Source organism: Pelobates fuscus, chromosome 7 (genome assembly GCF_036172605.1).
Source record: "Pelobates fuscus isolate aPelFus1 chromosome 7, aPelFus1.pri, whole genome shotgun sequence".
Classification (NCBI taxonomy): Eukaryota; Metazoa; Chordata; class Amphibia; order Anura; family Pelobatidae; genus Pelobates; species Pelobates fuscus.
In genome coordinates, this window is record NC_086323.1 from 69,266,912 (window position 1) to 69,281,227 (window position 14,316).

The 14,316-nt window shown below is 40.7% G+C and overlaps 1 protein-coding gene across 1 annotated transcript in view; it reads left to right on the forward strand.

Annotated features, from left to right (window-relative positions):
• BRDT (bromodomain testis associated) overlaps window positions 1-14,316 on the forward strand; it is a 49,645-nt gene that overhangs the window by 9,614 nt on the left and 25,715 nt on the right. Inside the window, 2 exon segments of the mRNA XM_063427316.1 lie at window positions 3,664-3,897; window positions 13,910-14,047. Coding sequence (XP_063283386.1) covers window positions 3,676-3,897; window positions 13,910-14,047 — 360 coding nt within the window. The 5' untranslated portion in view covers window positions 3,664-3,675.

The following is a 14,316-nucleotide window of genomic DNA, read 5'->3' on the forward strand; positions in this document are numbered from 1 at the left end:
GGTCCCCCCCTTATTGATCATTTTAGGGCCCCCACCCGCCGCTCAGGGGTGGGGGCCGGGGGGGGCAGTAGGTCCCCCCCCTCATTGATAATTTTAGGGCCCCCACCCGCCGCACAGGGGTGGGGGCCGGGGGGGACAGTAGGTCCCCCCCTTATTGATAATTTTAGGGCCCCCACCCGCCGCACAGGGGTGGGGGCCGGGGGGGGACAGTAGGTCCCCCCCCTTATTGATAATTTTAGGGCCCCCACCCGCCGCACAGGGGTGGGGGCCGGGGGGGGACAGTAGGTCCCCCCCTTATTGATAATTGTAGGGCCCCCACCCGCCGCTCAGGGGTGGGGGCCGGGGGGGGACAGTAGGTCCCCCCCTCATTGATAATTTTAGGGCCCCCACCCGCCGCACAGGGGTGGGGGCCGGGGGGGGACAGTAGGTCCCCCACCTTATTGATAATTTTAGGGCCCCCACCCGCCGCACAGGGGTGGGGGCCGGGGGGGACAGTAGGTCCCCCCTTATTGATAATTGTAGGGCCCCCACCCGCCGCTCAGGGGTGGGGGCCGGGGGGGAACAGTAGGTCCCCCCCCTCATTGATAATTTTAGGGCCCCCACCCGCCGCACAGGGGTGGGGGCCGGGGGGGGGACAGTAGGTCCCCCCCTTATTGATAATTGTAGGGCCCCCACCCGCCGCTCAGGGGTGGGGGCCGGGGGGGGACAGTAGGTCCCCCCCCTCATTGATAATTTTAGGGCCCCCACCCGCCGCTCAGGGGTGGGGGCCGGGGGGGGACAGTAGGTCCCCCCCCTTTTTGATAATTTTAGAAAGCGAGCTGAGCTGTCAGTCAGACAGCTCAGCTCGCGAACGCGCATTCTGCGCACATGCGCGGTAAAGCGCTCAGGTTCTTCATAGGGCGGCATTCAATGCCGCTCTATGAAGAACGCGATTGGTGCAGCGCGAAGCCGTCCCATTGGGCCCCGCGATTTCGTCATTTTGACGAAAAAGGGGGCGCGGCCTAGCGGGGAGCTCGGCGCTGGAACGGAGGTAAGTTTTTAATATAAAAACACCGAAAAAAAAATTTTAATTAATGAAAGTTCATATAAAGGCAAGAAGGAAGGCTGGGGGGCCTGTCTTTCTTGCTTTTATATGGTGACTATAGAGTCCCTTTAACTCACTTTGAAAGTTTTTATCTCCTGCTCTGTAAATTGAACTTTATTCACATACAGGAAGCTCCTGCAGGGTCTAGCAAGCTATTAACACAGCAGGAGATAAGAAATTCTAAATTAAACATAATTTGCAATAAAAGTAGTATAAACAAAGTGATTTAATTCCCAAATGGCTGAGAAGTGTAACTGGAGGGGCATGGTATATACACCAACACTGCTTCATTAAGCAAAAGTTGTTTTGGTGACTATACTGTCCCTCTAAAAGTTTTTCTCTATACATTTAACTTTTAATCACAGGATGCTATTAACACAGCAAGAGATAATACATTTGAAATCTTAGGTGAAAGCATAGTTTACTGAATTTTTCCAAAATACAGAGAAAATGTTGCACCAGTCCTTTGTCTGCACAGAACAGGCGTGTTAACATGCATAGAGGGATAGTCCAGATGAGGGATATAGGTATAGCTATTTTATATTTCTATATGCATAAGGGTTATTGCTTATACAGACATGTGCAACCTGCAGCCCTTTCCTGTAATGGCAGTAGTTTCTCATTGAATTTTGCTGAATGTATGTTGTAGTCTATTTGGGGTGTGGGAAAAAGGTGGGGCTTTTTGTTATATCTAACCTATATTTAACAAGGTTTATATTTTGGTTTTTACAATAAAATGTCCAGTGAGGCTCCTGGTTACAGGGAGCAGAAGGATGACTGTCCGTCTGTGGTGGCTTGCTATTCATCCTGCTTATCAATATAGAGGTCTTAAAGCATTGGAGATAAAAATTAAAGCTGTAATCTATTTATTTAGATTTTAGTTATTGGTCTCTGACACTGAAAAACTACAGTTTACTATAACTCCACTCATACTCTATCTTGATTGCTGCATGATCATACATGTAATTTAACCCACTGGAGAATGAGTTGGCACTCTGTTTGTATGGCATAGCTTGCCCTAAAGGGAGGCAAATTAAAAAGCACCAAAACAAATATTAATTGCAACTCCTGTCATACTTCACAAGCTTTGAAAGAGCATGAGGAGTTTATGTGATCATGTTACTTTAGGGTGGTGGGAGAATGTGCAATGGATGGATTGGGGAATATGTGAAATTACTATAAATGGAAAAAATCCAATAGACCTGCTAGTCTAGATGTTTAATACGAAATTACCTTTTTGTTTCTGACATTCAGTCATGCTACTCTTAAAATTTTTGGATTACTGCCGTGTATTGACCCCACACAACCACCACAGATTTCCCTCATCCATTTGCTTTCCTTTTTGGCTTGGGAGAGAGATCTGGATGCTCGTGGTTTAGCATTAACTGTGGGAGGTGTGTGTATCACACAACTGCTTTTTGCTGTTTTGGTGTTGCATAAAATGCATATGAATGATGCTCGACACCTTCACACAGAGTTATGACTTTGTCATACCTCTGCACCCAAAGGTTAGTCTGTATTTCTAGTTATTTACTAAAATGGAAACTGACCAGGGAATTTCAAATATTGAGCCAAAAGAAAATAAAAAATCTTCTCCAATCATCTATTTTAAAAGGACACTCTATTGCCCCAATCCATCCATTGCACATTCTCCCACCACCCTAAAGTAACATGATCACATCAACTCCTCATGCTCTTTCAAAGCTTGTGAAGTATCACATAAACTCCTCATGCTCTTTCAAAGCTTGTGAAGTATGACAGGAGTTGCAATTAATATTTGTTTTGGTGCTTTTTAATTTGCCTCCCTTTAGGGCAAGCTATGCCATACAAACAGAGTGCCAACTCATTCTCCAGTGGGTTAAATTACATGTATGATCATGCAGCAATCAAGATAGAGTATGAGTGGAGTTATAGTAAACTGTAGTTTTTCAGTGTCAGAGACCAATAACTAAAATCTAAATAAATAGATTACAGCTAGCTGCATGCTCATCCAGTGCCAGACACTAAAACTATTTCATCTCATTGCACTGATTATACTGCGTGCTATACTCTGGCACCTTCCCTTCGTTCAATGTTATACAATTTATGAATAGTTTAACACTGACAGCCCGCAATCTGCGGTAACCCCTTTGTGCTGCTGCAGCTTGCGCTAACACATTAGCCAAAGCCATAATGAGCGCAAGTGATTGGCTGCGAGAAATCAGCAGTTAGTTTCCACCCATTGCTAATACAATCGGTATGGTATAGGTGGAGTGTAACCATTGACTTAGCCATACCTCTAGTAGGGGGCGGACTGCAGGCGCCCAGCTACCTGCAATCTGTTTTAAATGGTTTGAAAACAATTTGACACGGAGTACGAGGATGGCACCAGGGTACTCTATGAATTAGCACCTAGAATGTTCCTATAACTACTGAAAGTAGGAATTACTTGGTGCATTCCTATTTCCAAATTTTGCAAATAACCCTAGGTATTTCATTTATATTTCCTCTGACTTTTGTGCAAGAGATTTCATTTTTTTTTTTAAGAGTATGCCTTATTATTATTGTTTAATTTTTTTTTATTTATTTATTTTGTGCAGAGTTGGGAGTATATGATAATTCCACTGGTCTGTTTCACCATGTCAACATCAAGCAGACTTCAGCATTCCACTATTGTGAATCCCCCTCCACCAGAGTACATAAATCATGAAAAGACAGGACGTGTATCTAACCAACTTAAATACCTGGAAAAAGTGGTTTTGAAGACTGTATGGAAGCACAAATTTTCTTGGCCATTTCAACAACCAGTGGATGCGGCAAAGTTAAATCTTCCTGTAAGATCATGGCTATCATTAGTTCATGATGAAATAGTAAACATGTTTTCCCTACAGAAAATAAGCTTTATGTTCACCAAATGTTATCGACTTATCATATGGTTCTCCTTTCTCGCGTGTTGGATATCTGCACCAAACCCTTTATTGTGGACTCTGATTTGTGGTGGTTAGTAGGAGACTAGCTAAATAGCGATTTTTGCATCCCAGTAGGGCCTTCATACACCAGAGCAATTGCAGAAAACCTACACTGCTTCTCCTAGTCTAATGAGCTTTATGACCATGTGTGTTTTCTGATTTGGATTACCTGACCTGCTGTAACACATTTGATATCTATATCAAAAAGTTCTCTTAACTTTTAGGCCTGTCTAGTAGCATAGGACTTTAGGACTTGAAACTTTGAGCCCTGATGTATGTATTTGTTGTGCGACATGGGAAAACCACTTGTATTGGAGCCTTACAAGGACTTTCCCGTTGAATCCTCTACACTGGAACAGTGATTAAAGAGTAGCCCTTTTCCCTCCCAGTAACCAGATGACACTTGGTTCTGGGAGTACAAGCTGGAATATGTTTAATTTGGCCAGGTGGCCTGCTTTTATACAGTTTCAAATACAGTTGAGCACGCCCCTGACACTCCAACAGAAAACAGGATAATCCCTCCCCTATGGAAAAAACAAAGTAATAGGTCGCGCTGTACAGAAATAGTACAATTAAAGGATAAAATGAGAGATAAAAAATAAATAAAAATTTACTCACATATAAATATACAATAAAATAAATATAAGGATAAGCGTAATAGTCCCAATATGTAGTGGATTCCAATAGACTGATGGAAACTTGATACTGTAGTCAAATAAAACGCTGGATCTTCTATGGTATAGGCAATCTTGACTCAATGATGAGCATGCAAATAGAAAGACAGGGAGACTCCAATAGTGCAGACTGTATTGGCATAAATAAAGTAAATTAATCCCTCCCCTATGCCTGGGAGATAGTCAGGGACTGTACAAAACTCTTTCTCCCGGTACAAAAACACACATTTCACAAACACCCCAAAAGTACCTTTAAAATGCATAAAAACCCCACAAAAGTTACATCTCCTGATAGGCCCGATCTGGGTGACCAACATATCCAAAAATCACCCAGATCCATTCATGGGTTCGGAATATTCATGGAAGTCCTATGCCCAAAACAGTTACATTAAATCAGTGCTAACGGTCGGTCAAGTTTGGTAATCTTTTACAGGTTTCCCTGCAGGGCCCATAGTCCGTGGGCCGAAGGCTGGCAAGCAGGCTTATCTAGGAGCTCATGGTAAACTCACGTGGGAAGTGGAGTTTGTCACACCACTATTTCATTGTGATGCAAAAAGAGCGACTCAGGTTTCATTGTAATGCACTGACTGCACCACAACATGATGCAAGTATTCAAACACACCTAGACCTAGTGTCCGTGGTCTTGAATATGCAGTCTTGTCAAACTACACCATGCGGGCATAAAATAGATCTCATACCTGGAAATAAGCATAGAGGAAAGGAGACATACAACATAGCAAATGGAATATTCCAAAGAAGAGTTTGACTACTGGCAACAAGCTGGAATAACTGCATTCGGTCTGAGACCTGAAAGTTTCATAATATTGTTTCTTCTCAGCAGGTAGAAACCAGTGGGTTGTTTTGCTTTACCATGGCAGCAATGTGGAGTTACTTTGCCGTGATAGAAGACTTAAGTCCTTAAATCATTGTTTCATGCTGAAGAAACTACACTGTAAATAAACCAAGTGATGGTTAGTTCAAAAACAAAAAAGTAATCGAACATGGTCTTCACAATCCAGATGAAGCAATGAACGAAAAAGATAATGCTGCTTATAATTAAAATAATTATTTTCTCTAGCTGAAAAAAACAAAACATTTCTACGAAAGTGAAAAGATAAACATAGAAACCTAGAATGTGACGGCAGAAAAGAACCATTCGGCCCATCTAGTCTGCCTGAGTTTCTAAATACTTTCATTAGTCCCTGGCCTTATCTTACATCAAGGATAGTCTTATGCCTATCCCACACATACTTAAACTCCTTCACTGTGTTAACCTCTACCACTTCAGCTGGAAGGCTATTCCATGCGTCCACTACCCTCTCAGAAAAGTAATACTTCCGTTTTAAACCTTTGCTGCGCTTATTTAAGACTATGTCCTCTTGTTGTGGTAGGGTTCCACTTAGGGGTGTACTCACTTTTGTTTCCAGCGGTTTAGACATTAATGGCTGTGTGTTGTTATTTTGAGGGGACAGCAAATTTACACTGTTACACAGGCTGTACACTTACTACTTTTGTAGCAGAGTGTCATTTCTTCAGTGGTGTCACATGAAAAGATATAATAAAATATTTACAAAAATTTGAGGGATGTACTCACTTTTGTGAGATACTGTATATACCCCCTATATAGGGGTAAGTGAATATTATATTTCTATTTTTATATATAGTGCTCCACTCGTGAAAGCCGAAGGTTGTTCATTCACCGAAGGCTATTTCACCTATCTTCACTCCAGCACTATAGTTTTAGGAATACATGTTTGTATTCCTAACACTATAGTGTTTCATTCACTAGATGTTAAGTGTTTTGAAGATCTCTTTAGTGAGAACTGCTGCATTCAGAAGATCAGATTATTTTGTAGTCAACTTCAGAGGAAACTCTAAAGGCAAAGTGGCATTAAAGGTGTCACCATAGTTATGGATTACACAGCCCAAATGTAAATCTCTTCCATTAAAGATTACTGTGCATCATGGCTTCACCAGATGATATATGCAAAGCTGTTATTTGGTCATCTTTTAACATGTTCATCAAACAGAACAGGCTAGACAAGCCACAGTCTGTTTTTTTATTTATTTTTTTTGTATTTAGTTAGATAACTGCCGTGGGAATGCCTATGAGTAGTGATGTCCCGAACCGTTCGCTGGCGAACATAGCGTGTTCGGTCCGCCCCCTATTCGTCATCATTGAGTAAACTTTGACCCTGTACCTCACAGTCATCAGTCACATTCCAGCCAATCAGCAGCAGACCCTCCCTCCCAGACCCTCCCACCTCCATGACGAATAGGGGGCGGACCGAACGTCGCGAACACGCTATGTTCGCCGGCGAACGGTTCCTGGCGAACTGTTCGGGACATCACTACCTATGAGACGTCTTGTCAGGTTAGGAGCCAACGCACAGTGACAAGTAAGTAGGGTTAGAGTGAGAAAATATATAAACTAAACTAAAGCTAGTCTATGGAGAGATAAGACATCTCCTCAAATTAGTGAAGTGTAAGATGACATAATAAAGTAATTTTTTGTATTGGGAACTACTGATCAGCACAACTGTTTGAGACTTCCTAATTCAAACATCAGACAAAAGTGGAAGGAGATGGGAAAAGCTAAATGGAGTTGGATTCAATGTTGTTGTTCCAGTACTGTTCAGTCTCCGCTCTGAGTGGGTCTTGAGTGGATATGTTGTTATGCTGTCGTATCTTGTTACACTCCTCCCTATAGCAGTCATGCTACTTGACTACTGCAAGGCTAAAGGCCCCCAAAAAATTCCTGCTCAATCCTGAGTCTTGGGCAAAACAAAATCCACATAAAAAGTCTAGCTAGACCTGGCAAATGCAGCCCATAAATAGGGTGCCATATTGCACACTCTAAACCTCTAGCCATGGGGAATAGACCTGGAGCCCAACTACCATAGCGGGGCATTCTAGCCTAGATAGCATGCCCTACTGACCTTCTGCTTTTATTTGTACTGTTCCCTATAGCTCGGCGTACTACGCCCCCATTGTTTTGCTCATTAGTTCTCGCTTTCTAACAAAGCTGTCCAGAAAAACTACTAAAAAAGTGCGAATTGTACCGCTACCATGCCTTGTATTTACTATGTATTGATTTTGAAACGCGTGTACCTGCTGCTGTGGTAATACACGTCTAACTGTTCTTTAACCGCACAAAAATAAAGAATTGAAAAAAAGAAAATTGCAGCTACGTTCATATATAAAAAAAAAATACACTCATGCTAAAATGAGCTAACTAGATATTCCTGCAAGGACAATCTGGAATCAAGACTGAAGCAGCAGGAATCTGGCAGCACCCAGGTAAAATGCCAAACCATTCTGGAACTGCATGCATTCAACTGATAAAAAATGCACGGGTGTTTTTAATGGCTACTGTACCCTTAGCAGGACATTATTAATCTACTCTAAACATAAATAGTGGTGAGTGCATATGAATCTTCATCAATTGTCTACATTTAATTGCCAACAGCTTCATTTTACCTTTGTATTTGCTAGTAACCCATGTGTTTTTTGCCCTGTTGTCCCACAGACAACCATATGTACCCTACCCTGAACAATATACATAAAAGGGTTATACGTAACATTCCATCCAATTTTGGATTGTCATGTTGGCATATTTTTATTTCATACTTGAAATGCTTAGAAGGATAAACCACAGTTTTCCCATGGAATTTATATGGGAATTATCAAAGGTGTGTGCTGGTGGGGGATCTGTTATTTTTAGGATGCTTGAATGGCAGTAAAAGAAAAATAGGCTATGTCTGGCATAGTGGCATTTAGAAATGACCATGTCTACTCTTCAGAGGGAGCGTTGATAGTTTTTGATCGATTGTGTTTTTTCCTCACATATAGTGGCAGTATTGCAACATGTGGGTAGTCTCTTCTCCCTGTGGACAAGAAGCTCACCCAATTTAAATATTTAAATCCCTTTCCCGCCTACTCACTTAGGCCTACTCTGCTCCTCCAAGCCTCACCAGTTCTTCATGTCCTGACAGGACAGACAAGTTGCTCCAGGAGTTCTCCCCAAAGATTCTATGAAAACGGAGGTGCGGTAAGCACAGGTTGCTGACTGAGGAGGATGGTACCTGAAAGCTCCCCGGGTAGAGAGCTAAGTGGCGAGACTTCTGTTCCGTAGCATTCCGAAATGCGATATAAAGCCGGTTTATGGGAGGCTCAGTACGGCCTTGCCACTATGCAGGACGGATGCATGCGCACAGCAGTGGAATGCATGCCCGGGAGGCATTGCATTCCATTGAAGTTCCGATCGTGCTACTGCGCATGCGTGGATCGGAACTTCAAAATTTTGATGCAAAAATTCAAAGGTAATGCTATAAAAGCTGTGCAGGACCTGTATGGCCACAGGGGTGGTCGGTCAGAACAGGTACTCCGTGTCACCAGCCTTCCTACATTGTGGAAAACGTAATTTTTTATATTAATTTATTCTAAAGAGAAAAAAAAACCATATTTTTCTCATTTTGTTTCTTACAGAATATTTCCATTCTTGCCTTGCCGGATAAAGCTGAAAAATATGGATGTAGGAAGCAAACCTGTAATTATTGGAGAAATGCAAACAAAAGGAAATAAATTATCCTGGAATCAGCTCAAGAAATAATTAATCTCAAACATTTGAGTCCTTTAAGGATACAGTAAAAAAGACAGCGGGGCTTTTAATATTCATGAGAGACAGGGAAAGAAACACAAGAAACAAAGATCTCCATCTTTTTCAGAGCTCTCCTCAGGCTCATGTTCGGCCTCTTCCTTCTCTGAAGATTCTAGTCTGGCTTCAAGTGTGAATGAGAGTTTCCTCCAAAGGAAATTTATTAAAGAAGTGTCTACGGTGATTCAAGAAGATCAACCTACCAAGGGTAAGATTCCTATGGAAGGATTATGGAACTACTCCGGAAGACATTCCTTAATTTTAAAAATGTTAAATAGAATTTCAAACTGCAAAGTAAAGAGAAGGGGAAGACCTTCCTAAAGTTGATATACAAGTGGTACAATTGTCTGAGAAAACCACAATCCTGATAGGAGAGTTTTCTGGTTTAAAGGATCCCATGGACAAACTGGTTTAAACATTGAGCAGACAATTTTGTCAGGCCTTGGGTTATTCGTGTAAATCAAAAATCTCTGGTACATCAGTTCTTAAAGCTCAAGGCATGTGGTTACAAGCCTTAGAAAAGTCCCAAATGGGTAAGTCTGAGAAAGATCCGGCACAGCTACTATATCTGCTAAGGCTATTCAGCGAATTACTAGCGGATGTCTCAGATGAAATTATATAATTATCAGCATAGATAATGGGATTATCCTCTGTGGCTAGGAGACCATTGTGGCTCAGAACCTGGACTGCTGATTCAGCTTCAAAATCCGCATTATGCAAACTTCCCTTTGAGAGGAACAAGTTGTTTGGCACTCCACTGGAAGCCATAATAAAACAGATGTCTGAAACCAAGAAAGCATTTCCACAATATTCTAAGTATTCTGGCACACAATTCAACAAAAGGTTTCAGTGGCAACGCTCCTATCGTTTCCAGGAGAAATTTCACAGACTAGAAACATAGAATGTGATGGCAGATAAGAACCATTCAGCCTATCTAGTCTGCCTAATTTTCTAAATACTTTCATTAGTCCCTGGCCTTACTTATAGCTAGAATAGCCTTATGCCTATCCCACGCATGCTTAAACTCCTTCACTGTGTTAACCGCTACCACTTCAGCTGTAAGGTTATTCTATGCATCCACTACCCTCTCAGTAAAGTAATACTTTCTGATATTATTTTTAAACCCTCTAATTTAAAACACTGTCCTTTTGTTGTGATAGTTTTAGTTCTTTTAAATGTCTCCTCCTTTACTCTGTTGATTCCCTTTATGTATTTAAATGTTTCTATCATATCCCCCCTGTCTCGTCTTTACACCAAGCTATACATGTTAAAATCCTTTAACCTTTCCTGGTAAGTTTTAACCTGCATTCCATGAACCAGTTTAGAAGCCCTTCTCTGAACTCTCTCCAAAGTATCAATATCGTTTTGAAGATACGGTCTCCAGTACTGCATACAATACTCCAAGTGAGGTCTAACCAGTGTTCTGTACAATGGCATGAGCACTTACCTATTTCTACTACTAATATCTCTCCCTATGCAACCAAGCATTCTGCTAGCATTTCCTGCTGCTCTAGAGACAACAAAAGAGACAGCAAGTTCAGGTATCAGAATAAACAAGACAACAAGAGAAGATATTGACGCTAAAAGTGTGCAAGGTCGTCTCCAGTTCTTTGTTTAGAAATGGAAAGAGATGACATCAAACAAATTAATATTACAAACCGTCTCAGAAGGATATAGAATAAGGTTTTCAACTATACCAGACCTGTTTTTTTGTTTTCAACGTACCACTCACAAAAGAAAACAGATGCTTTACTGCTTTTAAAAAAGGGTGCTATAGAGAAAGTACCCAGAAGTCAAGAATTCCAAAGTGATTATTCACGCCTTTATTTTTGGTTAAAAAAATAAGACAAGTCCTTTCATTCAATCCTAGATCTCAAAAAAGTCAACGAATGCATTCCTTATCTGAGGATCTGAATGGAAAATATATTGTCGGTCACACATCCTACAGGAAGGAGAATATATGGCGAAGTTAGACCTGAAGGTTCATGTTCTTTCAACAAAATTTCCTCAGGTTTGTGATAAAATCATGAAAAAGGAAGATTCTTTATTTCCAGTTCAAGGCCCTACCCTTTGGCCTATCTTCGGCACCTTGTATATTTACAAAGATTCTGGTCCCTTTAGCAGCAGCTAAGGCTAAAAGGTATGGTAATAATTCCCTACTTGAACGGTTGGTTCTTGAAGGCAGAGTCAAAACATCATCTTATCTTCGACCTCAAAGAAACAAGGATGTTTTTAAAAGAACACGGTTGGATAATCAACCTTAGAAAATCGCAAATGACTACTTCAACGAAGATGGAATTCCTGGGACTTCTGGTGGATTTCAGATCCCTATCTCTTTTTCTTCCTGTATGAAAACAAAAAATAATAAAAAGGTGACTTCAGGTTTTCAAAAGAAAGAAGTTTGCACCATCAGACAGGCTATAAGTATCCAGAGTCTTCTCACATCTGCCATTCCAGCAGTAGGATGGACAAAGGCAGAAATCAGACCACTACAATTAAACATATTTACAGATTGGTCAAGAACAGAATAAGACTTGGATTCAGAGAGTTGCTTGTCAAGAGCAGTGAGGAAACAACTAAATTGGTGGAAATTTTCAAAAAACCTGTACAGAAATGAGTGCAGTAATGAATGCTTTGGTAGCTTTCAAACCTGTTATTTCCAATCAAGCGGTAAGGATCCAATCAGACAACACCACCACAGTTGCTTACTTAAACCGTCAGGGAGGCACAAGAGTACAATCTCTAAAAGATATGTGGTACCAGATTATGTCATGGGCACACGTAGAAGTAGACTCGCTCTCAGCAACACACATCAGAGGATGTCTAAACATCACAGCAGACAATCTAAGCAGACAAAATTAATTCAATCAGAATGCATCCACAGATGTTCTTGAGATTGGTACTTCAATTTGGCCTTCTATATATAGATCTGATGGCTAAAAAAAAAGTCTCATACTTTGCTTCAATTCTGAAGGAGGATCAACCAGACTTCCTAGATGGTCTGTCTCTCACCTGAAACTTCAACATTGCATATGTATTCCATCCAGTAACTTTGATCTCAAGAAATATTCAGAAAATCAGATCAGTCAAAGCAAGGTTTCTGGTCATTGTTCCTTCCTATCCAAACAAGAGCTGTTTTTCTGAAATAGAGTGGATGGCAAAGTCACACTGGGTGCTTCCAATATTGTACAACCTCAAAGAGAACATAGATCTTCCGATAGAAGCCCTGAAAATGTTCAAGTTAATGGCATGCCCGCGGCAAGGTTGATACTTAGTGAGCAGGGGCTCTCAGAGAATTTGTGTGAAGTGATTCTGGCATCTACTCAGTCATCCACTACTAAGATCTACCTTAGGATATGGCACAAATTTCTGCATTGGTGTGTTCAGAAAGGATGCCTTTCAAATAATCTGGACTTTCTGTAATTTCTGCAGGTTTGGGGGTGTCAACTCTGAAAGTCCAGATCTCAGCGCTAAGTAATTTCCTTGATTGTGTTTTAGGATCCTATATCCTAATCAGCAGATTTAAAAAAAAATCAGTTTTGCTGAAACACCCTCCTAAACTTTCAGCATTTGCAACTTGGGATCTGCAAGTGGTCCTTCAAGCTTTGTGTGAACTTTAGTTTGAGCCTTTACAAAATGTTTTGTTGAAAATTCAGAATCTCAGATCACCTCTTTGTCACATTTTAGGGTGCCTTTAAAGGTAAGGAAGCTTCCAGATCTAAGATCGCCAGGTGGCTGTCAGAAGCTATAAACTAGCTTATGAAGTCCGCAAGATTCCTCTCAGATTTCCTGTAAAGGCTCACTCCACGAAAGCAATGGCTATTTCATGGCAGAAAGATCCACTGCTTCTCCAGAGGACATAGGTAAAGCGACTACCTGGTCATCATTCCATAACTTCATTAAGCATTACAGGCTGGACATTTTTTCTTCCTCGCAAGTTGTTTTTGGGCAGAAAGTGCTTCAAGCAGTGGCCTACTTAATTTCCCACCTTATATTTGTGGAAGAGATCTTGCTATATACCACATGTTTCAGTACTGCAGCTATACGTGAGGAAAAACTGTAATTTGACTTACTGTTTTTTTTTTTTTTTTCCCTAGGATAGTGGCAGTACTGCCTTGTTCCCTCCCCATTTTTTGTATAGATTAAAATTATATTTTGCAGTATTTGGTCTCCGTATGGTTATTTGGATAACTGGTGAGACTTGGAGGAGCAGAGTTTTATAAGTGAGTAGGCGGTAAAGGGATTTAAATATTTAAATTTGGTGAGCTTGTCCACAGGGAGAGGTGACTACCCATATTTTGCAGTACTACCACTATACTAAGGAAAAGATAGTTTAGGGTAAGTAAAATTACTGTTTTAATTTCTAAATTTACAGTAACTAAAAAAAATTACCATTTAAAATAAAGCAGTTTGGAAAAAATAAACCTTTTCGTACCTATAATAAGAGTTCTTTTGTAGCTTAAAAATTTATTGTTTATTGCATTGACACAAAGGATAGAATTTTGCCTTTTTTATTCTCCCCTAATGTGCATTATCTTTTCAACAGGATTATTATACGATCATAAAAAATCCAATGGATTTGACTACAATAAGGAAGAGATTGGAGTATAAATATTATTCAAAGGCTCAAAACTGCATTCAAGACTTCAAAACCATGTTTAAAAATTGTTATATATATAATAAGGTACATAGATTATTTCTTTAATTGTGTATGTATGAAAGCTTTGCAAAACTCAAATGAACACTCTAACATTAGAAATACAAACATGTTTAGATTCCTGCACCCTGGGGTGGGGGGAATAATTTTCGTGTATTCTTTGTGGAATCATTGGTGGTGATGATCTCAGCCAATGCAATGTTTCTCCATATGAAAACTGTGAGGGGCTACTGCATGCATGGCAATCTCCACACTGCGCCAACCCGCATCTCTTCGTATACATGCATTCGCTCAGT